The 26,275-nt window shown below is 37.9% G+C and overlaps 1 protein-coding gene and 1 long non-coding RNA gene across 3 annotated transcripts in view; one reads left to right on the top strand and one right to left on the bottom strand.

Moving 5' to 3' along the window:
* The window catches only part of LOC140846174 (uncharacterized), a 77,521-nt gene that overhangs the window by 19,211 nt on the left and 32,035 nt on the right, over positions 1 to 26,275 (top strand). The window contains exon 4 of the long non-coding RNA XR_012125086.1: positions 5,431 to 5,589. This is a non-coding gene — a long non-coding RNA (uncharacterized lncRNA). The remainder of the gene's footprint in view (positions 1 to 5,430; positions 5,590 to 26,275) is intronic.
* LOC118971946 (palladin-like) lies at positions 891 to 24,867 on the bottom strand. Of its 2 annotated transcripts, none has more exons than XM_073221706.1 (9): positions 22,982 to 24,867; positions 8,295 to 8,363; positions 7,781 to 7,898; positions 7,049 to 7,111; positions 5,372 to 5,513; positions 4,050 to 4,073; positions 3,113 to 3,232; positions 2,774 to 3,017; positions 891 to 1,721 (listed from the first exon to the last, which is right to left on the bottom strand). In XM_073221706.1, exons 2-9 carry the CDS (start codon positions 8,300 to 8,302, stop codon positions 1,688 to 1,690), a joined length of 753 nt encoding a protein of 250 aa, XP_073077807.1. In that variant the 5' UTR covers positions 8,303 to 8,363; positions 22,982 to 24,867; the 3' UTR covers positions 891 to 1,687. The 2 variants fall into 2 exon arrangements, with proteins under 2 accessions (XP_073077807.1, XP_073077808.1); XM_073221707.1 differs by having other exon boundaries at positions 2,774 to 3,014.

Below are 26,275 nucleotides of genomic sequence, written 5' to 3'. Positions count from 1 at the left end.
CATACCATAGTTTAGGAAGAACTCTAGATCCACTTAGTCTTTGTCCTTTAAGCTTTGCCTCTTCTTTCCCAAGGCCTTTGTAAGTGGTAACGCTGGTTACGGTATAGTAGCTCTGAGGTACATCTAGGCTGAGGTTCTCGCTATACGAGGGGGCTCAAAGGATGATTTAGGAAAGGTAAGTAACTTAAGGTTGTCTTTGATGACACCATTCTCAGAAGTTAATGGTCTTATATTTAATAATCTATTATGAATTTTATGTGTTTTAATGTTTGCTTTGCTTTTTTGAATGGTGTTTTATGATTCTGCACAAATAGGGCTATTTGAATGGTTTAGCTGCTTATTTGAGAAAATAGGGCTATTTGAATGGTTTAGCTGCTTATTTGAGAAAAGTCATCCTAAAACTGAAAGAATCAGTAAGATCTCAGGTTGTGTACCATATTCCAACCTGCTCCAAAGACTATTTTTTTCCATTTATTTCTATAAATTAACAGTAAGGGCCTCTGGCAAAGAATTCTAATACCTCACAAAACTTCAAGTTATCTTAAGATAACTTCTTAACTATCTCCCTGAAACATTTCCTGTTGTGTGTTAGGGAATTCCTTCTTGTCCCACATCAGTGGGAGGGTAGATGTTTGTCACTTATTCATTCCTTCTTCATATATAGCCCTTGTTTTTGAATATAATATAATATATATATATATATATATATATGCCATTGAGGATGGCAGAAAGGACTAAAGTATGAAGAATCTTTTATTTATTTATTTTCAGGTTATGCATAATTCACTATGATTGTTGAAGTTCTACATAGATATGTAGTGAAAGGGAATCCCACTGTAGCACTTGTAATCTAAAATACCCATTCTGGCATTTGATTCAATCTTATATTCTTCTCAAGAAAGAAATAATAATGGATACTCTATGGGGTTTGGAGTCAAACAGTAAAAAATGATAATTTAATTTAGTTAATTTACTACAATTTCTAGACACATTAACCTTTTATTATCTATTTTGGAGACAGTGTGAGTGTCCACTCAATCACATACATGCTGTGTAACCTTAGACAAGTTGCTTAAACTCTCTGAGCTGTAATAATTAACTGAAAAATATCTGTTTTACTAACCTAAATCAAAGGGTGGCTAAGAGACTCAAATGAAACAGGAAATCATACAATGTACTGTTATGTGGTACAATATCTCTTCAACTAGGTTACATATTTTCTGAGGGAGGGACTGTTTATTACATAATTCATCTTGCCTCAGACAATGTAGCCCATAATAGATGCTCAGTAAAAACTTACTGACTTTCATAGAACTTTTACCCAATAATTTTCCCGACAGGTGATTTTATGATGAACAGATGGAAATCTTCTTTAAAAGGTACTCTACTATAAATTCAAGGTCTTCTTAAGTCTTAAGGGCTCGCTGCTAAACACAGGTATTCATGGAGAAAAGTTATAGGTATCATCAGTACTGGCCATTTTCCCATGGCAAGTTTAGCACAGAAACTGACAAATACATAGAATGTTCTGAATAAATGTTTGTTGAATGAATTGCAGTCTTATCTATTGTCCCACACACCCACTCTTTCTTGACCTCTTGAGGAATCTTTATTTGTAGGGTTAGCTGCTGCCCAGGCAACTAGAAACCCCAGAAGCCAAATGAGTTCCGGGAGACCAACTGAGAAATCAGTCGCAAGCTGTTACTGGAGATATACTGATCCTGGTAAACAAAACAAAACAATGCAGTGAAGTTACACTTACTGTTTATTGCATTCCTACTGTGTACTTCATATACGTTGTTCCAGGTCTGTTAGTCTCCAAGTCCAAATTCTTTCCCTCAGTGTCTTCATTGCAAGAAACACTGGAGAATTACCTATCTTAAGGTCATGGGAGTCTAAGGAACTAGACCTCAACAATATGAGCCAATCATCTACAATTTTAGTCATTTTGTAGAAGGAGGAACTTCACGTAGATGACCTCTGATTCCTTCCATTTCTAACATGATATATTCTCTCACTTCATAGACCCAAATACTACTTAAGCAGCCTCTCCTTAAAAGAGATTTCAATATCATTTTATTTTGTAATTAACAGAGGCTACATTTAGTTGTACTAGGTATGTAGTCAAGAATGCTGATTTATTAAGTTTTCCTCAAGGTGTTTAATCTACAGCTAACTTTATATTGGTAAAATATTTAGTGGACTATGTTAGATATTGTTAAAATGAAAACTTTTAAATTTCTTTTAAGTATCAATCTTTAAATTGGGATTTTAAATCAATATTTTGGTTTGAGACTTGTGTTTGGGGGGTAGAAATGGTGGTAGATTGTTTTAAACATAACCTGGTTGTCAAATTCACTTACTGAATTAACTTTCTATGTATGCATTTGTCTTCTAAATGCAAGGATGATTCTGTCTGTATTCTAAGACTGACTGTGAAGAAACCTGTGTTACAAGATGTTTTTTATATTTATATTAAAATAAGACCCTGAGTTCTATTTTGGGAAGAGATTCCACTTCTTCAAAGTTTGTGCCATTTCAGCATTATTGATTTTGAAAAAAAAATCAGTCTCTGTAATAAACTTTTAAATGTGGATCTAAGCACACTGCATACTATTTCAGCCATGGTGAAATGCATGGTAAGAGGGCACGGGGGAAATGATAGAGTTAAAGTGATTTATCTCAGGAGGAAACTTCCCTGGGGGTAGGAGCTCTGCCTACAGAACTAAGCACATTTGTTGAATGAATCAATGTTAGGTCTGTCTGCCCTTACCGTTGTGATTGTGGCTCAGAGGAATGTTCACTGAAGGTGCAGCAGTCCTCTTCTGGAACCTGCATCTCATGTTCAGTGTGACTGGCCAGTTCAGGACCTGTTTGCCTAAGGTGTCTTGGGATATGGTCTGAATTTTTGTCCTTTGTGTAGCTCTCACTGCTCCAGGGAGAGGCGACCGTTTTTGTAGAACACTTCCTCATGGGTAACTTTGGAGGATTTTCTGATTTTTCCACTTCTTTTCCTTCTGAAAAATAGAATTAGTCTCCAGTTCAGATAGAAACAGACTCTTTCTTTTGGCTTAGAGTGCAATTGGAGCAGGGAGAAGTGAGGAGTAATTACCTGGGGAGACAAAGAGTCTTGCTGCTGAGATTGCAGTCCCAGCCTCGTTTTCTGCAATGCACTTGAATTCCCCAGAGTCCTCAGGAAATGCTTCCGTGATAATCAAGGTGCAGACTTCCTCTGGAAAAGGCAAGAGATTCAACTTGACTAGAATATTTGGATGCCCAAAACTAACAAACAAATAGTGTGTTAGGATGTCAGGGCGAGTAGGCATTAGGAATAAAGACAATATTACTGAGATTTGAAAAAAACCTGTCTGAATTTTTGTCCTTGAGTGGGCCCATGAAGATGAATCTTAAAAATATCGCCTAAAACAATCCCAGCACGGTCCCTGTCACGTGCTCCTCAGACACATCTGTTTTTTCTCTACGAGACTGTGAGTTCCTTGAAAGTAGGGATTATACTTTATCCTTTGATTTATGGATTGCTGTAGCTTTAGTGCTTAGCATAAGATCCTATAGGAAGATTTTCTGAACTGACCTAAAAATTGTCATTGCCGTGGTGGTTAGACCTAACGTTAGTATAGTGTTGGCCACCGTGTGAGGGGCATGCACCTCCTTCCTGGGCTGTCGGCGTTTGGATGTGTGATTTCAGGACACCTCCTTCCTGCCTCTGTGTATGCTCATGAGTCACAGATACTATGCCAAGTGGAGTCAGGAGGAAGCATGTGTGCTCATGAGGGCGGGGACCTCCTCAGTGCCAAGAATGGAACCTGGCCCTACTCTATCCCCAGTAAATACTTGTTGAGTAAAGGAATAGACGAATAAATACTGATAAATCCCAGTTATATTGCTTCTTCTGTTGTGTCAGTTCAACAGTTGGCATAGGGTAGCCTCAAAACTGCTTATGAAGGCAAAATTGATTTAGAGGAAAAGGTCTTCAGATGGTAATTTTGATTTAATTGTTTGTTATCAAGATGTTGAAAAATTTTGCTTACCGGGAATGGATGATAAGCAAGCCTCTGAAAGATAAAACAAGAGAACAGAGAATTTAATGACAATTAATTTGGTTTGGAGAAGGGGCCTTGTGCATACGAGAAATAACTTGAAGCAAATACAAGGTTGGATGTTACCTGGAGTTACAGATTATAAATTCTTTAGAAACTCAGAAAAGGTACATAACAGAGTGATACTTGGCAGGTGCTAGAAGAACTGTGCTTTAGCCGTGGTCTCCCTTAAAGTGCTCTGTAGCTTTGTGAAAATTGCTTTACTTCTCTGGGGCTTAGTTCTTCATGTCTAACATGAAGATAAGACCAAATAACATCTCTTTTCTGTATATATGAAACCAGTGCTGAAACACTAATCCTGAACTGGCCTCGTTCTCCTGAGCAAATCCTTTTCTTTTAATCTTTCTAATTAAAAGTAAGTTGAACATTGCATTACAAAAATACTGTAGTATTGCTGTAGAAAGGTACATAAAAGGTTAATAATCATTTTCTCTGGGTAGTGAGATAATGGGTAATTTTAAAATTTCTTCTTTTATTATATATTTTCTAGATTTATTATCATCTGTATTACTTTAGTTTCAGAAAATGCAATAATTGTTATTTTTAAAGGAAATACCATATTGTATAATAGAGGTGTTTCTTCCTAAATGCGATGTGCAAATGTTCAGTTGTTTTGAATTCCTATTTAAATGAATATATTTTCTTCACTTAGCACAGGAACAGTTTTGGGCTTGAACCCTGGCCACAGCATTTACTAGCTTCGTGACTTTGGCAAGGCATTTAGCATCTCTGATTTCAGTTTTCTTACTTACAGATGGAGATAATAACACATACTTCAAAATGTTGATGTGAGGATTAAATGAGAAATTATTCATAAAGTCTAAATCCGTTGTTTAGCATGAGGTGGATCATCATACTTGTTACCCTTCCCTAAATTAATTATTTGACAGCAAACTTATACAATAAAGTACTTAGGAAGTTATACATCAGTTTTAATTTGTTTTACTCTTTAAAAAATATGTTTTATTTTCACATTTTTTCTTGTTTGTGTGCCAGGAACTCTTTAGGAGATAGTAAGATTAATTTATGAAAATAAACCAGTGTTTTTCACAGCTATTAAAACTATTGTTTCATCAAACAAAACAGCTACCTTTTCTTTTTTGATTGCTTTTGTTGAGGAATTATTTGGATTTGAAATTACAATTGTTTAACAACAGTGAGCTGGCAACAAATCAGCTGTTAAACTTTAAAACATGCATTAGATTTCAGGGTTAATTGGAATAAAAAGCAAATTGAAAAGCTGCTAAGGATACTTTTCCTCAGAATCCGGAAGTCATCTGAGTCTGCGATCTGTTCTGTCTCTCTGTACCAGTGAACTTGAACTGCAGCTGTGGCCTGGACTCGGCATTCAAAGATGACAAACTGACCTCTGGTTGTAGAGATGTCTTGAAGATGCTGAAGATCAATCACAGAATTCACAGAATGGAAGAAACTGTTTTACCATATACAGTGATCTGAGATGCCAGTTACAGTAAGTGTGCATGCTTTTCATCACAGTCATTGACAACTGACCATGCCTCCTTCAAAACAAGTAGCTGCTGGGCATTCTTTTGTGTTTTATAGTCAGGTATTAAGTTATTTTTATGTTAACTTCATAGACTTGTGTTTAATGAGAAAATTGTTGTTCACTTCCCCAAGAGCCATTTTTCAAAATAGAAAAGAGATTAGTTGAAACGTCTTCATTTTGTTGAGTACATATATAGTCACAGATTTTAATCTTTATAATTATCAAGTAACATGGGCAGTATTATAATTCATTAAGGATTCTGAATCATGACTCAAACAACTTGGGCCAAGATCTCAACTCTGCCACTGGCTTATTGAAGCTGCTGGTAGGAACTCAGAAGACTCCCAACCTCTGTGGAACTCAGGTCCCTTATTGGTGTACAGGACTAGCAGAATACTCAGCCTCCCTTGAGGTTTTGAGGCTCATTTCAAACTAGTAATCTGAAAATTTACTTTAAAGAATGAAGAGTTATACTGATACATAAAAAGTGTTTATTAACAATAGCTAATTTAATCTCACATGCATACATGAATGGGTGACAGCTGTGGTAAATTTTCCCCTTAAATCATGATCTCCTTCCTTTCCTATTCCCAGCAGGGTCCTCTAGACTCTAGAATTACATTTCAAATTGCAACGTGGCCCTGAGACCAGGGAGGGAATATCTGAGGTTCTTCTGTCAAGTGAAGTCTAGTTGAGACACGGTGACCACAAGCGTAACCCTTGAGGCCTGATGCCCAGGACCACATATCACAGGGAAGGAATGAAGCAGGAGAGGAGACTTGTGGAAAGCATACCTGTGTGCCTGATGGCATCTGCTGAAACCCAGCTTCCAGAATTGACAGTAGTGCGCCCTACTCTTAATGATGTCGTTTCTTATCTCCCACCTTGCATCTCGTACAGATTAAGTCCCTGACCTGCTTCTCGTATCTTGGGCCAGTATTGGGCAGTGACTCTAGTTCTGTCCGATTTGGAAAATGGGGGACAGAGCCCAGAGAAGATTTCAACCTTAGTTTGGCTTGATTTTGTTGACTGAATCCTGCTGTGTTCACTGAGTGATAGAGGAGCTTTCTCAATCCTGACCTCTGGCTGTGACCCAAGCAGGAAGTAGACATTGCTTTGCTCAGTGACTGAGGAGCCTTGGGGGCAGGCAGAGGAGCGCAGTCTGCTGGGAGGGCACAGTCTAAGGACTGCCCTCCAGAGCTGGAGGACTTAACACACAACAAAAATCTAAGGAGGGTAGGATAAACCCTGAGTTGTTCTGTAACATCGAACAATAATTTCACCTTTTCTGGGACTCAGTTTTCTCATATATCAAATAATAATAATCTGAGGTCCTTTCTCATTTCCCCTTTCCTTCTTATCCCTTCAATAATGCCTACACTTTATAAAACCCAAATTCCATCATGCAGTATAGATAGGTTACCTTGGTAAACTCAGGAGCTACACCACAAGTGGCTCCTGACAGGCTGCTGCAGGGACTCTGCATCTGGGTTAAGAAATAGAAGAGACGGTATCATGCATATTGTCAAGGCCCTGAAACCTCGGTGCATGGTGGCTGTGAACCAACTGGATCCATTTTAACTGCTACTAACCACACCCTAAGTCTCCTTTTTGAAAAGGATGATGCTTCTAATTTAAATGTCAGTCTGGGTATCTGCTCCAATGCCACCATTTTTTCTCTGCCCTGCAACATTCCATTAGCTGAGATGGTGAAATACAACACTGGGCAATTACATTTGAGAAATGAGTATTGGCAGTTATCTAGAGATGGCGCATGCAAAGTTTAAATAATTTCTAAACTTTATGACTGAATTTTTTTCCCTTCTCATACAATTGCTCTAGTATCTTTCAGATTTTGAGAAGGCATCTCCTCTTTTTTTTTCATTCCTTGAATAATTGGAATACTCTGTTATGAGACTGAGCTCCTAAAACCAACTGTCCCTTATGGTCTGGTACATAGACAAATGGCCAACCCGCAGAACTTTCATGGAGTTATTTCTGAGATGCACGGGTTTTTTTGTACTTTCTGAGGCCATTCAACTGGAGGCTTCCTCAAGGATACTCTTCAAGAAGGTTGGGTTGATTGATTCCTTCTTCTCTGGGCTTGTGTCTCTATTACTGGGACCCCTTGGAAGGCTTTTAAAACTGAACTTACCCTCTGGGGGTCAATACACAATGGTTGAACTAAGGTAGAATAACTTGATCTGATGTTGGTCGTTTCATTAACTGGGGAACTGATAGTCAGAGAAACTTTAGTGGTTTTCTTCTTTATCCTGTAGGGGAAACAAGACCAAACAACAGTATAAGGAACATTAGAGGCAGCTTTGGTAGAAGTGCCTCACTCTACACATTTGAGTGTATCACAGTTTTACCTATAATCCTTATTTTTCTTTTGATTGGCATAATAATTTTAGTTTTATTTCTTTTTGATCAAGTATTAGTGGATTATGGCTCCTAATAGTTTCACTTTAAATTTCCTTTGTCTTAGTCCAATAGTCAGGGGACTGTTACTAAACACTTAAATTGTGCAGAAGAAATAACATAAAACAAATAATTGCTTCGAAGTTTGGGACATTTTAATGGTTTTATTTATTTTTATTTTTTAAAAAGAAGAATTTCCCCCATTTTATCTGCAAAAAATGCCACTCATACGCACATTCTATACTTACTCTGACATTTCTGTAGCATTTTCCAAGCACAATCCCAGAGGCAAAATTTTAAAGATATTTCCTGGTTACCTGTAAAAAAAGCAAAAAGAACTTCTATTTAAAGTTCACTGAAATTCATGAAGTTTAGTTCAAGTACATTTTATTCATACTAGGGCCAGCCAGTGAGTTGCAGACAGCAGGTCAGTCCAGAACATCTGGATTCTTAGCTAATCAATATTCTCAGTTTAAGTAATCTAGACGTTTACCTGTATAGAGCTACAACACTTGCAGCCAGAAGTACTGAGTCATTTCCCAAATATATTAATGTTGATCTTGGAGTTTTATACCCACTTTAGGCTTATTTTGCTTTAGAATTAAATTTTGGTGGTGTAGAAGATTTACTAATACTATTTATATTTCATTTCTTGAGGTAGGTCGTGATTACAGACTGCATATTTTATTATTTAAACTATACATATGCATTATATTTATTATATATAGTATTTTATAGTAAGTTTGGAAGATTAAAATAAATCTGTGAACTGGAACTGCCTTTTTTAAAGGTTTAATTGGTTGTTTTCATTTTCAAAAAGCAGATAGAATCATTCTTTGGTAGTTCAGAAGAGGATAGATTCAGTTTGTGAATGCACATGTGCTAGAGGGATTGCAGAGATGCACAGATTTCTTTTATGTCCGAAATTGTCACAGGGTCTGTACCTATACACTTTCAAAACAGGGTAGGCTCAAACCTCGAAATGTTGGCTGTATTTATTTGACTTGGATCATGTTTTTAATGAATGAAAATTCCATAAACACTCAAACTTTTGATTTGGTGAATTCTTCCTAATGTTTTCTATGCCAAGACCCCAGGAACAACATGAAGGAGTTAGAGTTAGGTGACACGATGAAACTATATGAGAAGCTCAGTAATGCAGAAGATGCCTAATAAAAATATAAGGACCATCTTAATAATGCCATAAGACATTGGAAACATGAATGTCGTAAGACATTATAAAGAGTGCCAGTGACATCACAAGGCAGCACATAACCATCCCATATATAGGCTGTTAGAAGTTAGTATCTTGACTTCAAAGGAGACCGAAGCTTGACTGGTCTAGGAAAGCTTCCTGCCCAGGGAGGACTGTCATCTGAACTCTGAAGAATGTAGAAATTGGCAAAGCTGAGGTGTGTATGTGTATGAGTTGGGGATGGGAGTTATGGAATGAATAGTGGTGGGGGATGGATAGGGAAAGTAAGTAAGTAACATTATAGGATACTAAGCGGTGTACCAGGTACTGTGCTTATCCCTTTATCTCATCATGTGGGAAGGCATCCCATAACCGTTTAGTGGTGTGGAACACTCTGAGATCAGATTGCCAGATTCACCCTTTATTGGGTATATTATTAGGCTTCTGTTTAAGCCTCAGTTTCCTGATCTGTAAAAATAGGCCGAGTAGGTTTATTTCTAGGGTTGTTTTGAGGGTTAAATGAGATAGCCCACAAAAGTACGTAACTCATATGTATGCCACATATCATGCACTCAGTTGGCTGCTATTATTATGTTATGTTAGTGATAGTGGTGATAATGTAATGGGGGTGAAGTCCCACCTGTCCACACAGGTTTCTAATCTAGCTCTCTTTGATTTTCTTCTCTTGTGAACTTGCAACCTCTATAATACACTTTTGTTTTTAATTATTTACTCTCTCTCTGTACTCTCATTTAGAAGCTCCTTAAGATCAGGCATCTTTTTGTATGTCTCCCATCCCCAAAGTGTCTAGCCTGGTGTCAAGCACAGAGCAGGTGCGGAGCTGATTGATATCACAGATTATTGCATTGGGTGATGCTGTCAATAGTCCTAGGAGGTCTGTGTTGCTTTGTGCTGTTTCTCTTAGCTCTAGCCCATCAATAAAAGCAATTGATACAGAGTCTTCCCCTTCTGACCTTGGCAGTAAGTCCTCGTACCACACTAGCCATTGTAGGTGAAGTTAACCAGTAATAGAATTGCAGACCAAGAGAAGTCATGGGAAATCTTGTCTGACATCTTCAAAAACCAAAACTAAGGGTCAAAGAAGTTACAGTATTTGCTCAAGGTCATGCAATCTGTTGGCAGAAGAGTCAGTCAAATATTCTGGCTTCTTCTGTAATCCATACTGGACTATAGCAAATGGACTCTATAAAACTAGATAAATTTAAAAGTGGATATTAGTTTGAGTAGCTGAGAATGTAGTGATTTTTTTCTTTTATCTGGTATTGTATTTTTGGTTTTGAATTCCATAGATAATGGAACAATCCTTTTACTTGTAGTAAGCGCCATGAAGGCAGGACTTAGTCTGTTTTGTTCATTCTTATGTCTCTAGTGCCTAGAATAGTGTCAGTCATATAGGAGATGCAGAATAAATATTTGTTGAGTCAATGAATTTGCTTTGTTAGCAGAATTGGCTGAGACTTCAGTTGAGATTGTGGCTTCTAGAAATTCTGACTTCTAGACTCTGGAAAGAAATCTCATAAATAGCAGAGAAACTCTGGCTCTGGCAGGAAGATAAAAATGAAATGCTTACCCTCATGGGAAGAGGAGGATTAAGTAAGAAAATGTGTAATGAAACTTTTAGAACTTTTTATAAGAAACATACTTGTAAATAAAATAAGGGCAGTTGTTTCAAGAGGCTGGAATTTCCTCTAAGCATGTCTCAAAAAAGCTAGAACATAGCAGAGTAGTGTTGGTGGAAAGTGAGCTTTAGGTTTGGGCCCACCTTGAAATTGTCCCGTGTCCCCAGGCTAATGGGAACAAAAAAGAGCAAATCCAGTCCTTATAAAGGGAAGGTCGTACTGGGCCCCCTAACATTCCAGATGCTTCCTGTTCTAAACATGAACAGTCAACTTCGTGGGCAGTGCACCAGACAGCTCATGCTATCATTTAATCCACGGAGTGAGGAGGGCAGGTGGGACTTTCCATCTCTTGTCCCCGATCTTCCAGCCAACGAAAGGAGGCCGTGATAACTAATGGAACCCAGAAATGCCCTGAGTACTTCTTTGGAATATGCATTATTCTTTGGAGCATGCATTAAACAATCTATGTCTGAAGATTGTATAGAAATGGATAAAGATATTGAAGGCCAGGTTGTGTGGGAGAGAGCACTAATTCAGAATGGAGGAATTTTGGATCTTGGTTCTAGGTCTGTCATTAATTGGTTACGTGACCTTGGGCAGACACCTTTGGGGCCTCAGTTATCTCATATCTAATGAGAAATGAGAAGTGACGAGGTCCCTAAGGTTTCTTCTAGGTCCGTTTGCTCTTTTAAAATATTTTTAAAATCTCTAAATTTAAATATTTTGAAAATGTTATTTTAATTTTCATAATTACCAGAGTAGGTGAAATTCTGTCACAAAGTTAAGTGAAAGAAAGATGAGCATTGGGGTCACAAGCAAAATAGTCAATACTTAAGGCTGAGTCTTAGACTGCCACTCCAGAATGCAGAGGTTTGAAAGATGAGCTGAGCTTTAGAAATTACTTAGAGTTTAGAGTGTTATTTATTGATGAAAACAAATCTTTCAGAACTCATTTGAGTAAGTGATAAAACAAAACCAAACATGAGATCCCCTCCCTGCCCCTTTCCAGAAAAGGAATAATTTCTAAAAGAAAGCTCACCCTTAAATATTGAGTTCTCTTGCTTAAAGCTAGTCTTTACATTTGATTCTCATGTATTTTCCTATAAGGGATAGAAAAAGAGCAAATCCAGCCCTTATAAAGGGGAACCATCATACATACACACAACTAACAGCTCACAACTCCTCTTTTCTTTTTCTTTGCTTAAAAGGTTAAGCAAACCCTTTTGCTTAATTGCTGTGAAATAATACTGCACTCAAGAGAATCAAAATGAAAATGTGGATTCAGAATGTGTGTGGGCTACATGTGATCTGTCCTGAAGTGTTCCTTCTTGATTTTAGGTAGCACTGGGGATGTCCTTGAGGGAAAAAATAGCTAGGGATTTTTCTCTGGTGATGAGTTATGCCAACAGGCTTCATGTCTCACGTAAATGGTAACCTTTGCTGAGTGTAATACTAGCTCTTTGTAAAGAGAACAGAATTAGACTCCACCAAATGAAGAGTCCAACACCTTGGCAGTCTTACCCTGGAAAGATGACAAGATACATAGAGATCACACAAATGAACAATGATGATGCCCTTGTAACATTGCCTGAATAGCTAGGATGTCTGCACTTATACCAGTTTCATGGATATAATGTAGATTCAGTGGTCTGAAAAATAGGACATTAGATCTATTTAAAAGTGGACAATAAAAGAATCTCATAGTAGCTACATTAGGTGGAAGTTGGGGAAGGAGAAATGAGCTAAGGCAAACTAGCAATATACCATGTCTCAGATGTTTTAAAATGTCACCTTAGTGAGAATACTTAGTGAAACTTCACACAATAAACTAAGTAGTTAAAATTCAAACAGTAAGCTAAACTTGGTCCACTGTAAAATGCTACTTGTTATGTGATTTGATGGACAAATCTATTGTGCTTTTCCAATTTATTTTCTTTGTTTGCCTTTTTTATGATTTAGTGTTTATTTTAAATATTTATTTATCTCCTAATTGACAAATGCCATACTAGGTAATCTTTATTCACAGAAGGAAAATTAACTTGAAGTGTCCACAAAGCAACAGATATTGTGGAAGACATTTGTTATTTATTTTATATTATTCTTAACAGAGCAAGGGGAGGGGGAAAAATAGTTAAGGGGAGAGATATGTGAGGTAAGCCAGAAAAGGAGTTGTGAGCTGTTAGTTGTGTGTATGTATGATGGTTCCCATCACTTTTTGAACAAGTCCAGGGCTTCTGCTGCCTGTGACCCACTGGTGGTATCAGGCTCTGCAAAAATGAATGAATTTGACTTGTGAACATATTCAAGCTGTTTGAAGAGAAGATATTTGACAGCAACTGATTATTTTTGATAATGTCCTTGAAAAGTTTTTAAGTATATATATATTTTTTAGTACACAGGTAATTCTAAAAATGCACTGACCATTTCTTCCTCAGTGTATCTGGGCCATTTTTTAGCAACAGTAGGTTTTTATTTTTCCAGATCTCTTGATTCTTTACTATATATACTGCCTTCAGGTTTGGCCCTGTCTCTCTGTCTTTTGTTCTTTCATTCTCACTTTTTGGAAAAAAGAAATCACCCCTTTTAATTTTCAAAACGTTAAACTAACATCAAGGGTGAGCTGTTGTTTACTAGTTGACAGATATTTTGCTTGATCATACCTAATATTTTGCCTTTTGCCTGGCGTTTTGTCAAATTTCTTCATTTTACACAGTGCTGAGGAGAGGTCTGTGCCCAGGAGATGATCAGTTACGTCACTTCATGTTAGAGTGAAATACTCACCGTCCTGGTTCTCATAGTTCTCCATTCGCTCAGTGGTGTTTTGATATAAAACACTTGCTCTGTGGAGCTATTCTAAAAGATAAATACTACACTCTAATTAGCATACAGATTTCTGTTTGCATATCTATTTGGTTCAGCCCTTCCTGCATGTCTTTTTCTCATGTCAAGGTCCACATTGTTCATAGGCTTTCTCAGGCTGCTTCTCCAGCAAAGGATAGGGTACCTGGTCGTGATGCGGAATGACACTACTCCCTCTCTCTGAGGCTGAGGTCCTGGTGGGCTTGGAAACAACCGGGACATATCCTGAAGCTCTTGCTCACTGAGAGGCTCTTTTGGGGCACACAGTGTTTTTCCTGAACATATTCAGGCTACTTGAAGAGAAGATGATACTTGACATCAACTGACTATTTTGATGATGGTTTTGAAAAGTTTTAAGGAAGTTTCAGTACACAGGAAATAAAATTTCCTGATGTTTTTAGGTCAGAAATTTGAGAAGCATTAGCTGGGCAGTTCATCTCTGGTCCATGTGCTGTCTACTGGGGCAGCTGGGCCAAGAGAGTGCGTTTTTCTAAGATGGTTTCTTTACTCACGTGCCTGGCACCCTCGTACTGTCGGTGTCTCTCTCTCTCAGTGTCTCATCCTCTAGGGCATCTCTGTGCGGCTTGGGCTTTTCACAGCACGATGACCTCATGGTAGTTGGAGGCTTAGGGCTCTAAGAGCAAGTATTCCAAGAATCACCCCCTTTTTTTAAAGAGAAATTTCCCCGCTTTGTTTTGTTGTGGTATTTGTGTTTGTTTTGTTGGATCCTGAATTGTGGCAGTACAGGAACAGTTTTAACAGGCCCAATTTGTAGAATTCTTCTATTTATAAAAAATTCAGGCCTTTTGGCTCAAATGCTAAGATACACAGATACTTGATTTGAATTATGTGGCAAGCTACTTTTTACTTTGTTTTGTTAAATAACGTTTGAATTTAGCTAAAGATTGGGTTTAGTATTTTTGATCTTATTTGAAGATAAAATACTGAAATTGAATCAGCCCTGGGGCGAAGGAGCGTGGCGGCAGAGGCCTAGACTCCAAGAGAATCATCTACAATACTTCCTGCTCATTCCCTGTCACCAGCAGTGACTGTGCTAGTGAGACGTGTCAGGAGTAAAATTGCCTAGAGTTAGGAGCCTTACTGTCTTAGAAGCAGTCAGTGACTTTCAATCCAACTTCTGGTGGAACTGCCAAATAAACAAAGTTTGTATTTCACAAATTCTTCCCACCTCTTTTGTCTGCTCCCCCCCCAGAACCTTCTCTTTCTCTTGCATGTTACAAGTGTTTTATTCCTTTAGATTTAGCCCTCCAGAGCTATCACTTCCTCAAGCCCATACCAAGACTGACTTCTTAGTAATCCTCTGATAGGCTGGTTCAAAGACCCAGATTTCTCCATGAATATATTCCATTCCTCCATTTGTCTTTAAACAGGAAGTGCTATTACTTTAACTCAAATGACACCCTCTCCAGCGGTGACACTGAAGCAAAGAAGCCAGTTGGCGAGTCATCTTGGAGGTGGGGGAGATTAGATTCCTGATGTCTTTCACATCCTACCTAAATTCAGACGAGAATGATACTTAATTCTAAAACCTTTATTTCCTTTGATATTCAACCTAAAATAGAAAGAGGATGTCTGTCCTTTTTGATGCCACTGGCTTACGTACCTAAGTTTTTATGTTATAAGGTCATACCCGATTTTTAGAAGAGGTTGTTGCATTTCTGTTTGCCCTACACACACATGCAGAGTTATTGCCAAGAGGAATACTGTTGTGCACAAGGACAGCTAAGACCACATACTGTCATCAGCGGGGAATCAGGTTACCCACCACTTGGACAGCAGTGTATGCTACAGCTATGTGTGACTAGAATCGTCCTAGAGAGGAGAATCTGTAGCATTAAGCAGGCTTTGCAAAAGAAAAAAAAAAGACTATGCACAGCCCTCTCTGAGCTTGATTTTTAATAACTGTAAAATTAGGCTAATCACCGAAGCATTGTACTAACCACATTATATGCGTTTTCTCATTCATTCTTCACAAAAACCCCAAGATACAAAGATATTATTATATCTTAAGGAAACATAAGCTTAGAAATGTTGGACAATTGCCTGAAGTCACAAAGTAGTAAGGGGTGGAATCAGGAATAAAATCCACACAGTCCATCTCTAGAGCAAAGAGCTCTTAACTTTTACTATAAGAAATACACTTCCTTGACTTGTGTTCTTCTTTGGAAGTAGGTCGAAAGTGGACCTAGGTTCTAAGGAAAAGCCTGAAGTTCTACCTATAATTAGCCTTTGGGTTTAGGAAGGACCTTATAAGGATTTGAATAGAAATGTCCACCATGATCTCATATACAGGACACTGGTCCGAGACTTAACTCTGACAGTGGTCTCTCTTTATTGTCTAGGTGTATAAGGAAATATATGTGGTGTTGAGATAAATAAAAATGGAGAGTGTGTAGAAAGCTGTTTGCAAGATGTGGGAGAAGTGTATATGGAGTCCATTTTTGAGATGCGAAGTAAGTAGCTTTGGTTTAAAGCTCCAAAGAGCCACATCAGGGCCTTGGTAGAGGCAGAATTGAAAGTGTGTTAATAAAAATACCTAAGAGACCCAAAGGGCAAGTTCTCTGTAGGTCTAGCCCCCTCATTGCAGAATGGCATAATGATGCTCCAGTTGAGTCCTCTCAGGAAAGTTATTGAATTGTACGAGGGGAGGGAGAGAGGGTGATTAGGCCTGGTTAGCAGGATATGTTTTTTCCCTAACTTGCCACTTTTAGCACAGTTTCATTTAGCTTACTGTCACCTTGGCAATGTTGAGTTGTGTAAGAGACTGAGAAGGTGAGGACAGTGGGTGAAAGAAGTGTGACAGTGGCAAGCTCGTGGAGGCGAAGGGCAGTGGAAATGCCAGGAGTTGAGGTGGGGTCACGATAGCAGACACAAGTGCAGACCATTAGCTTTTCAGGGAGGTTATAGAGAAGCTGGGGTTTAGAGAGAACTCAGAGAGGAAGTCAGGCTTTGCAGCTTCAGACTTCATTTCAGAGCTGTCCCTGGTCCCTATGGCCACCTCTGGGACAGTACAAAGTGACATCCCCTAGGATCATGGAATCATTGACTACTAGAGCCCCAAATTACCTTGGAGTCCATCAAGTACATCTTGCTCCTCAGTTTGAGTTGATCCTAATTTAGTTGATCCAAAAAGAGCTTTGATACTCATGTCAGGCTTTAACATTACTTTTTTGCAATTTTCTTTTTTGTTACAATGCTATCCATAAAAGACCCTGTGTGTGCATGTTATTCTATGTTTGTGTGGATGTGATATCTACATTGGGCATTGTTTGTCAGGCAATAAAGTGAAGGTTGGTGATTTTAATTACCTTTTTAGCTGCAGAACTGAAACCAAATTAGTTAATTTATAAATCTTTACTGAGGATCCACTCCGTGTATTTGTTTCTGAGGGCTAGGCAAGATATCTTAGGCATATAATTTGGGTAGCCCTCTGCTTTCTGGGTGCTCATGTGTTCTGTAGAGAAATAAATAATTATAATTACAGCCACTTAAGCACCATGGAAAAGCATTTGATTGTTTTACACTGGCTCTCAAATTTAACATGCATATGCGTTACCTGAAAATCTTGTTAAAATGGAGATTGTGATTCAGTAGGTCTGGGTTGGAGCCTAAGATCCTGCATTTCTCATAAGCTCCCAGATAAAATTGATGCTGCTAGTCCACAGACACTTTGATAAATAGCATGAGCAAAGTCTTGACCTTGGTTAAAACACGAGGCATGTGTAGGGAAGAGCAAGTGAGTCAGTTTGACAGGAGAGAGAAGGTTGGGAAGGTTGGTTAGGCTCAGATCTTAAAGAGCCTTGAGTACCAGGGTAAGGGTTTAGATGGTATTATGTGTTAAGGCATCATTGCAGGTTTCTGCAGTAGTTATACAGTGACATGATAGGACCTGTACTTAAGGGAGATTTATCTGTCATCATGTATAGGGCAGATAGGGTAGAATTTTCACAATAGGTATCAAGTGGCAGAGACAACTCCTGGCCCTTAATACCAAATGAGAAGAAGTTGCAGAAAGGGGAGAGAACAGGACTGGCAAGACAGACACTATCTGCTTTACAGACTGACCCTGGGTTGGGGGTAGGGAGTTGCTTGGACCATAACTCTCTTTAATCTGCTCAAATTCCAAGAGATCCCTGACAATCCCTTGTTTATTTAAGGATGCAGTCATAAACTGTGCACTTGGTAAATTATTTTGCTAGATCCAATTCAGCAAAAACATATCGAGTGCCAGATACAGTGCTTTGGTAGCTCAGTTATCTGTCTCCCAGAGTGTCTAATGCAAGGTCCTGCCCTTCATCAAATTCATTGTAATGTTAATGGTGAATGAAGGAATTCATCCTGCTTAATTCTCCTATTTTGACTTAAGATACAACAATATACCTTTGATAAGCCTATTTAAAAAGCAAGGACATGATAAACACAGAATATAGGATAGTGGTTGCAGTTGCAGGAAAACAGGGAAGAATTGGGGAGCACATGGATAATGTAAATTATTGCTGTGGCTCCAGTTCTTGGGTTGTAATGGGTTCACTGGATGCATATATTACTAAAAAGAAGTAAGGATATGAAGTAGTAAATAAAATAAAGTAGAAGAGCACCATGTATGCATGTTAATTCATAATTAAAAATATGAATTATATGTGTTACACACTTGAGGTATGTTTTAAAAAACTACATACACACATTTACATACTCAAAAATAATATGTGGAGAATCCATCCTATCTATTCTATCCATCTTATCAAAATTAAGAGAAGGAAATTAAAATACCACCACAGCCTACATCTTTGGAGGGCTTTTCTGTGCATTACATCAAAATGCAGATAATTTGAGTAGTTATGTTCAGCCAGAGGCTCGGTGAAATCAGGTAAGGCAGTAAGCCCCAACCAAATATACTAATGTTGTACTATCTAAATTTCTGTTCCATTTAATAATTTACAGAGGGCTTTCCCACATCAAAGCATGCTTGCCTGCCATTTACTCAGGGTTATGTCCTTGGATTCTTGAACTTGACGTTAGCATCTTTTTATTAATGTCTTGGAGGAATTTAATGTCCTCAGAGTGTTGTCATCCTTAATATTCTCCTGACATCAGATTGTATGACATTTAATCTTTTCTAATCATTGAAATGACATGAAGGTATGAAGAAATGTATCCTGTAATGTCAAGTCCATTTTCAGAATAAAAGTGATTTATGAGAAGAGTTCCCTTTTTGTTATCTGTCCTAGTATATGAATGGAATTCTGGCCAATTCTGCTGAAACTCAGGAATTACCAATTTTGAGAGAGTTAGAATACAGTAAAATATAGCCAGTGCTTAAAGTAGTCTGAGTAAAACTTAATTCTTTTGATTCATAAGGTACTTTTAGGAAGTTGGAATATTTCATGCAAACTAATTTTCCAGAATATTGAAACCTATGAGTGTCAAAGGATTTTTAAAAATAGAAGTAGTAGATGCTTAGGACAAAAATTCTAAAAATTCAGAGTATAGAAAGTGTAAAGTGAAAAGTAAAAGTTGACCCTTTCTAGTCTCCAATTTCCACTATTAACTGTTTCTTAATATCCTTTTAAATACATAATTATACACAGATACATCTATGTATATAATTTTTTTTATAAATGCGACCATAATACATATAAACTATATTTTGCTTTTCCACTTCATCTAGGTCATCATTGCACAGCAGCACTTAAAAATCTAATTTATTCTTCTAAATTCCTACATAGAATTTTTGTATGGTTTTCTAATAGTTTACTTAATTGGTTTAATGTTGAGGAATATGTGGGTTGTTAAAAGCAATATGTGAGCATCTTTATAAATGTACCTTTGTGTACTTTTGTAAATATATCAGTAGCAGTGGAATTACAAGGGAAAAAGCAAATGCACTTCAAATTTTAATAGTTTTGGCCAAGTTGACCTTTTCTAAAATGGTACATTTTCAGTCGTTATTTGAGAATAACTTCCTCATAAGCCTTCTCAAATGGTATCATTATTTAGTAGACTTGAATTTCTTTAATCATTAATGAGGTTGTACATCTTTTGTATGTTTATTGGTCCCTTTTGTTTTCTCCTCTTATAAAGTGCCTGTTGAGAAATATGACCTTCCAAACTGGACATAGAACACTGACAATGTATCTTTACATCTATACTTTTACAATTAGGTGAATTCTATTCAAGGTGAATACTTAAGAAATAATCTTTTAGAATCTTGAGATTCTTCTTCATTATTATTTGTTCCCCATTATATAGTCACACCAAATTGTCTAATACCGAGATGATGACATTTGTTCTTTCTTGTTTGATTTAATGAACAGTTGTGTCTAACCCAGACTTCAGTCTAATTTGAGGCTCCTACAAGTTTGGAAAATTCCTGAAGTAGAAAGCTCCAAAAAAAAGGGCAGAGTTGTGGTTGTGATAATTGACTTCACTCACACCCTGCTTTGTCCAAACAGTACATACTTGCCTCCCTTTTGGGTGAGAAATAACCTTGGAAATAAATTTGTACCCATGGGTATAATTCTGATTTTAGGACTTTATGTCTTATTTTGGTAATCTGTAGTTTCTACCACACTGTGGCTGCTTAGGGTAAATATCCAAAACAACAATAATAATGCTGGTATTTGGTTTGTCAGTTGTGGCTCAGAGCATCAGTGGAACATAGAGCAGAATTCTTGCTGAGGAATATGATCCTCAGTTGATTCTAATTTTATCTGTGTGGTGCAGCTTTCAAATATGAGGACAGCTGGTGTTGGATAAATCTGTCCTCACAAACTGTATGAGGTTGAAATAAAATTAAATATTTGGAGTTAATTCAAATGCAAAAATGTGGAAATAACTGATTAATCTTTTGATATTTCACTTTCTGGATCTTGGTGAAAAGGCGCTTACCACTATTCATTGTGAATTCTTAGCAAAAGTCCTGTTTAAAGCTTAAGATAAGCAGAATGTATGCCCTAATTTAAGGTCTGACCTTTCATGAAAGGTAAAGCAGAATTCTTGCTTTTCACCCATCCTTCATGCTGCTGGTAAAAATGATAGGCTTTCTATAATAGTTTTTGTTTGCAACCCCTCTTTGTCTTTCTCCCTTGAGTAAAAGGTTGCTACCAATGAACTAATGAAGCCCATACTTCTGTTTGGTTTGGGATAATCACCCTGTGTGGTCCTGAAAGTTTGCAAATGATGGGACCCCAGACTCTTTGTAGATTCTCCTCCAGGTGACTCAATATCTTGCTGGTTGCTAAGGGATAAATAAGGATGGTGAGCTCAGAAAAGTCAGGCTGCTGGCTTTTCTTCAGCTGACTGGATTACTGAGGGAGAAAAGCACTAAAAATAAATCAGGGCACAAATTCTGCTGCCAGCATTGACTATTGAGATAACTTGTCTTCTTGGCTGGTGTTGACATCATCTATTCTCCTAGTACACCTTGCAAATAGGAGCCGGAACGAGAAACACATTTAGCCCTGGACTAGTGTCAGCTGATGCGAGTGGCCCTGTCCCGATATACCTATTGTTGCTTCTTGTCAGGGTCATTTAATTAGTCCCCTGAACTCCTCTGGGAGATAGCTAAGTACATCAAGGTGCTACTTGAAGCCAAACTCCGGGTTTTCCTCAGGGGAAATCACTTAATCTCTTCTGGTTCCAAGTACTTCTTTGCTAGGTCTCTTCCACGTCAGTTGGGTTTCAGTGTTGCCCCCTAGGGGTCAGATTCTACCCCTTGGAAAAGTGGGAACACCTCTCAGGAACTCAGTTCCAGGACCTGAAGATGCCCCGGTGATCCAAGTCACCCGACGTGGATTAAAGATTCTTACTGCTGAATTTCTGTTCCTGATGTTGCTTCAGACATGCTGAGCAGAGAACCTTTGCCCATCAGAATGAATCTTTGGATTTCATTTGAACTAAAATGGAGAAGAAATCCATGTAAATCCCTACTTTCTTTATATCTATGCCTATCCTCTTTTACTTATATAGAAAATTGCCTTTAACTGAAATAATACTGTCTTACACTGATTAAAGTACTTGATACTACAAAGCGCTTTCACACATTTATCTTGTGACTTTATGAAAAAGTTTGTAAGGAAGGCAAATGTTATTAGCCCCTTGTTAACTGCTGGACTCAGAACAGCCAACAGATTCAGACTTTGGGAGTGATTAGTGTTAAGAGCCTTGGGAGCTCTGGGATTTCTTGGTCCACTCAGCAATGTCCAGTCTGACCCAAGATCCTCTGTCCAAGTCTGGAGGTTTGTTCTATTTTTATAAAATAACCTATTTAAATGTTTCTATAAAAAATACATTCTCATTATATAAAACCTGGAAAATACGGCAGGGAAGTGAGAGAAAAGAGTCAACCACAGACCCAGTACACAAAAACAAATTCCTTGGGTTTCCTGAGGTTTTTGACAGAATCTGTGGGAGGAAAGGAGAAATCAGATGTATTCAGTAATGCTTATTCTGTTTCTACCCATTTCCCTGCATTTAGCATAATGGACATAGTAGGCATTTTAATCCTGCCTCCTCCAGGGATACTTCCAAATAGGTATTGGCTCTAGACCTTCTGAGCTGACCTCTGAAAGGTGAGCCAAAACCCCATAGCCATCCCTGGTGATCAGCTGAACTGTTCTTTCATTAGTCTTCTATTTTTTTCATACAACCTTTTCCCTTTCCTTCTGGCTCTGTCAGTACAACTTCTCCTCATCTTTCCCTGCTAGTTGTCATTTCCAGTCTTAAGGTCACCAGCAGCACTTTTGCGTATTTTTCTTCCAATTCTGCCTGGCTTCCCAGTGCAGAGTCAAGGGCTCAGATAACACCGAAGAGAATGGAAGGACTGCTCTTTCTCTAGTCTCCCACACACCCAGCTTGGTGCTCAGAAGGTACATATGGCCAAAGAGAGGAGCTCTGGGAAGGGCAGGGATGTGAGCAGCCCCAGATGTTTGGAGCCAGGAATTACTGAGTTCCAGTATATCTTTGAGTCCCCTCTTGCATTTCGCTTAGTGTTTGATAATAGACATTAGTGTTTATTGATGAGTGAGTGAGTGAATGTATTTGATCCTGAGAGTAGAGGTGCGAAGTTACTGGCCTGACTTCCTATAAATTAAAAGCATCAGGATTCTCTTCTCTGTCCTATGCCCAAGGAATTAGGGACATTTGATCTTCCTCATCCGTAGGATCGCTATGGTATGAGAAAGCCCAGCCAACCAGCAGCCTTGGTTTCAAAGGTACTCACAGCCTCCGCGTCGTCGGTCTGCTTTTCTGCTCCTGTTGTCCCCTCGGAAAGAACCCCTCGAGGCTGGGTTTGTTTGAGACACAGTCCTGCCATCTGCAAGGAGGAGCATAAACTGGAATGACAGCTGCATGCAAAGAGGCTAGGGTATCAACTGGGAGGATGGGGAAGGGTCTCCCTATTCCACTATTTGGTGCAGCCCCCGCTTTCAATTAAGTACTTGGCGAGTGAGCATCCTCCCAAGAGAAGGACAAAAAATATGTGACCCTCAGTCAACCACTAGTAATTATACATAAAATCTGAATGGAAATGAGGAGATAAAAGGCAGGGCAGAAACCAAAGTCTCATAGTGAGCAAAGCATTTTTAGCTGGAATGTAAAGAATTTTGGTCTTGGCATTTGAAGGAAATTCAAGCTGCCTTTCCTCTCAACCCAGAAGACAGGAGACAGCTCACAGTTGTTTGGGTCAGCATTAGAAATCTATTAATCTCAGCATTGGCTTTGTTGGGGGATCTGTGTGGAGTTGTAGATCTTTATGAAGAGGGGTATGGAACAGCGCATTTTTTCTTGGAAGCTTAAGATTTCTGTTTTACACACTGTTGCTGGATGTGGTTTTGATTGTGCCGGACTGATCAATACATTTAAAATGAAGTAAAAAGAATTTTGGCTCCATGAGTAGAGAAATTTCCTGTTATATCCCGAATAACCTGAGAATTCATGTGACAAACATAGAATAACATATGATTAAACAGCAAGATTTGACTGACCTACTGTGTACCCAGTACTGGGCAGCTGGAGAGTGCACTGGAAGAGCCAACAAAAGGAAGAAGCATAAATGTCAGAGTGCGTCTACAGTAAACGAAGTGTATTGAAATGCAATCCTTAGTAATCCTAGTTTTCCCTAAGTGGAAATCCCCAAGTAAGTCAGACGGGATACTGCCGTACAGCAAACTAGGTACATTTGATCACAACCCTACATACATGGTATAAAAATTTTAACAGTCATTCAATTCAGCTGGTTTTAGAAAAATATCTAACGTTGGCCATCTATTTTATTTTGTTTTGTTTCCTAGCTCCAAACTATTGTTCTCTCTGGATTGTTTAAACATGAAATGATGCTTTTTGGTCATGACAGAAGCCGGGAGAATTCAGTATAATCCTATTTCCAGTAGTGCAAAAAGGCAAATTGTCCTGGAATGATCCATTAGAGATATCAAGGGATGGCATATCCAATGAGAAGAGAAGTAATTTATGTGCTGTGATCATGAGTCCTGATGGCTTAAAGGGCTCTGTTACCTGCAGGAATCTGTGACTCAGCATCTGGCCCTTGGAAGCTGGGTATTACCAGGCTGTCAAAGATCGTGTTATCTAAGCCAACTCCTCCTTAACATTTTTTTTTTAAACAGACAGGATCTGAAGTCCAAGGAAGAGAAGCCATTTGCCAAAGTAACGAATTACCTTGAGTGCCAGAGGAATGTTAGAAAAAAATTGGGAAATTTGAAAAAAAATATTACTGGGTATCCTTTAGAGGTTGTCTGATTCTGTAGTAGTTCTGAGACCTTTCATCGTCTCAGAACTATTTTAAATCCTGTAGATTTGTAGAAAACTGAGGGTAATGCTAATTATTCTTATCTACAAAAAAGCAAACAAGTTTTTTCTCGTGGAGGTACAGTTGATCACTTCCCCTCCTCAAACACAAGAAGCTAGATTTGCATCTATTAACAAATACATTGCAGTATTTCTGGTTGCCACTTGAACCAGTTCTTAATATCTTACTCATTCTGTCTTTAATTAATGAGTTGAATAAAATCTTAGATGTGTGTTCATTTTATATTTGTATGATAGTCAAAATTTTACCTTTAAAAATTATTCTGTTAAAACAGGAAGAAACCAGGATTTTAATAAGAGCTCTCTGTTCCTTAGTTTACTGTGAATAGAGATAGACTCTGTTTTCATGGGTTTCTGAGATGGCTAAGCAATCGCTTGTATTTTTTTTCTTACATTTTTTTTATGTTACAGGCCACAGGAGTAACATCTTTTTAAATAGATAACATTGAGTTGAATTTCATATAACATGAAAGTAACTTTTTAAAAGAATATTTGCTATAAAGTTTTAAAGTGAACAATTCAGTGGCATTAAGTACATTCACAATGTTATACAACCATACCTCTTCCTAGTTCCAAAACATTTCTATGACTTCAAAGTAAAACCCCTATCTGTTAAGCAGTTTCTCCCTATTCCTCCATCTTCATAGCCCTCGACAAACCACCAACTTGTATTCTATCTATGGATTTATCTAGTCTGGATATTTCATATAAAATGTGACCTTTTGTATCTGGCTTCTTTCACTTAGCATAATATTTTGGAGATTTATCCATGTTGTAGCATATATCAGCAATCCATTTCTTTTCAGAGCTTAATAATAGTCCATTGTATGTCTATATCACTATAATTTGTTTATCTCTTCATCTGTTAATGAACATTTGGGCTGTTTTTAACCTTTTGGCTATTGTGAATAGTGTTGCTATAAACATGCATGTATATCTACTTGTTTAAGTACCTGTTTTCAGTTCTTTTAGGTACATATCTAGGAGTAGAATTGCATCATCCTATGATAATTCTGTGTTTTACTTTTGAGGAACCACCAAATTGTTTTCCATAGAGAACTGAACTATTTTACATTCCCACCAACAAGGTATGGGGTTCCAATTTCTCCACATCCTTACCAATCCTTGTTATTTTCAATTTAAAAAATTATAGCCAACTTAATGGGTGTGAATTGGTACCTCATTGTGGTTTTGATTTGCATTTCCCTAATGACTGAGGATGTTCGGTATCTTTTCATGTGTTCATTAATCATGTGGAATTTTGAACAGTGCATCATATTTTGAATGTGCCAGGGAAGCTGGTTATTGAAAAGAAGTTTTTGGTGACTTCCACTGTAATACAAGTAATTATCCCCTAAGTTATGTTTCTTAATTTAAGATTTTACACACTAAACTTTATTAAATGATTCTATAGAGAAAGTTGTCTCTTCTGGACATAGACTGGAGAAGATTTTTACCACCCCCAACCTAATACTCTTTATAAGGTGTTTTTTCACAGATCATGTCTGAACCTTCCAAGCAAGCTCTCTAAGGAACTCAGAAAAACGTTTCCATGGTGATAATATCTGTCCTTGTGAAACACTGCTGTGTGAGCTGTTTTATGTCCTAAAATCTTGCTTGAAGATTTAAGATTTATTTACTAATTTGCTTTTTAAGTGTGGCTACACAGTACCTTTTTAATAATAATGAC

Source organism: Manis javanica, chromosome 14, assembly GCF_040802235.1.
Source record: "Manis javanica isolate MJ-LG chromosome 14, MJ_LKY, whole genome shotgun sequence".
Classification (NCBI taxonomy): Eukaryota; Metazoa; Chordata; class Mammalia; order Pholidota; family Manidae; genus Manis; species Manis javanica.
This window is presented reverse-complemented; position numbering and strand designations above follow the sequence as displayed.

Bases quoted from the DNA above. Each gene is read 5' to 3' on its own strand.
- LOC118971946 (XM_073221706.1), bottom strand. The intron at 7,112-7,780 runs GTAAGTTCAGTT...TTCTTAACCCAG, and splicing joins TGTGTATTGACCCCCAGAGG to ATGCAGAGTCCCTGCAGCAG. The intron at 3,233-4,049 runs GTAAGCAAAATT...TGCCTTTTCCAG, and splicing joins TTGCTTATCATCCATTCCCG to AGGAAGTCTGCACCTTGATT.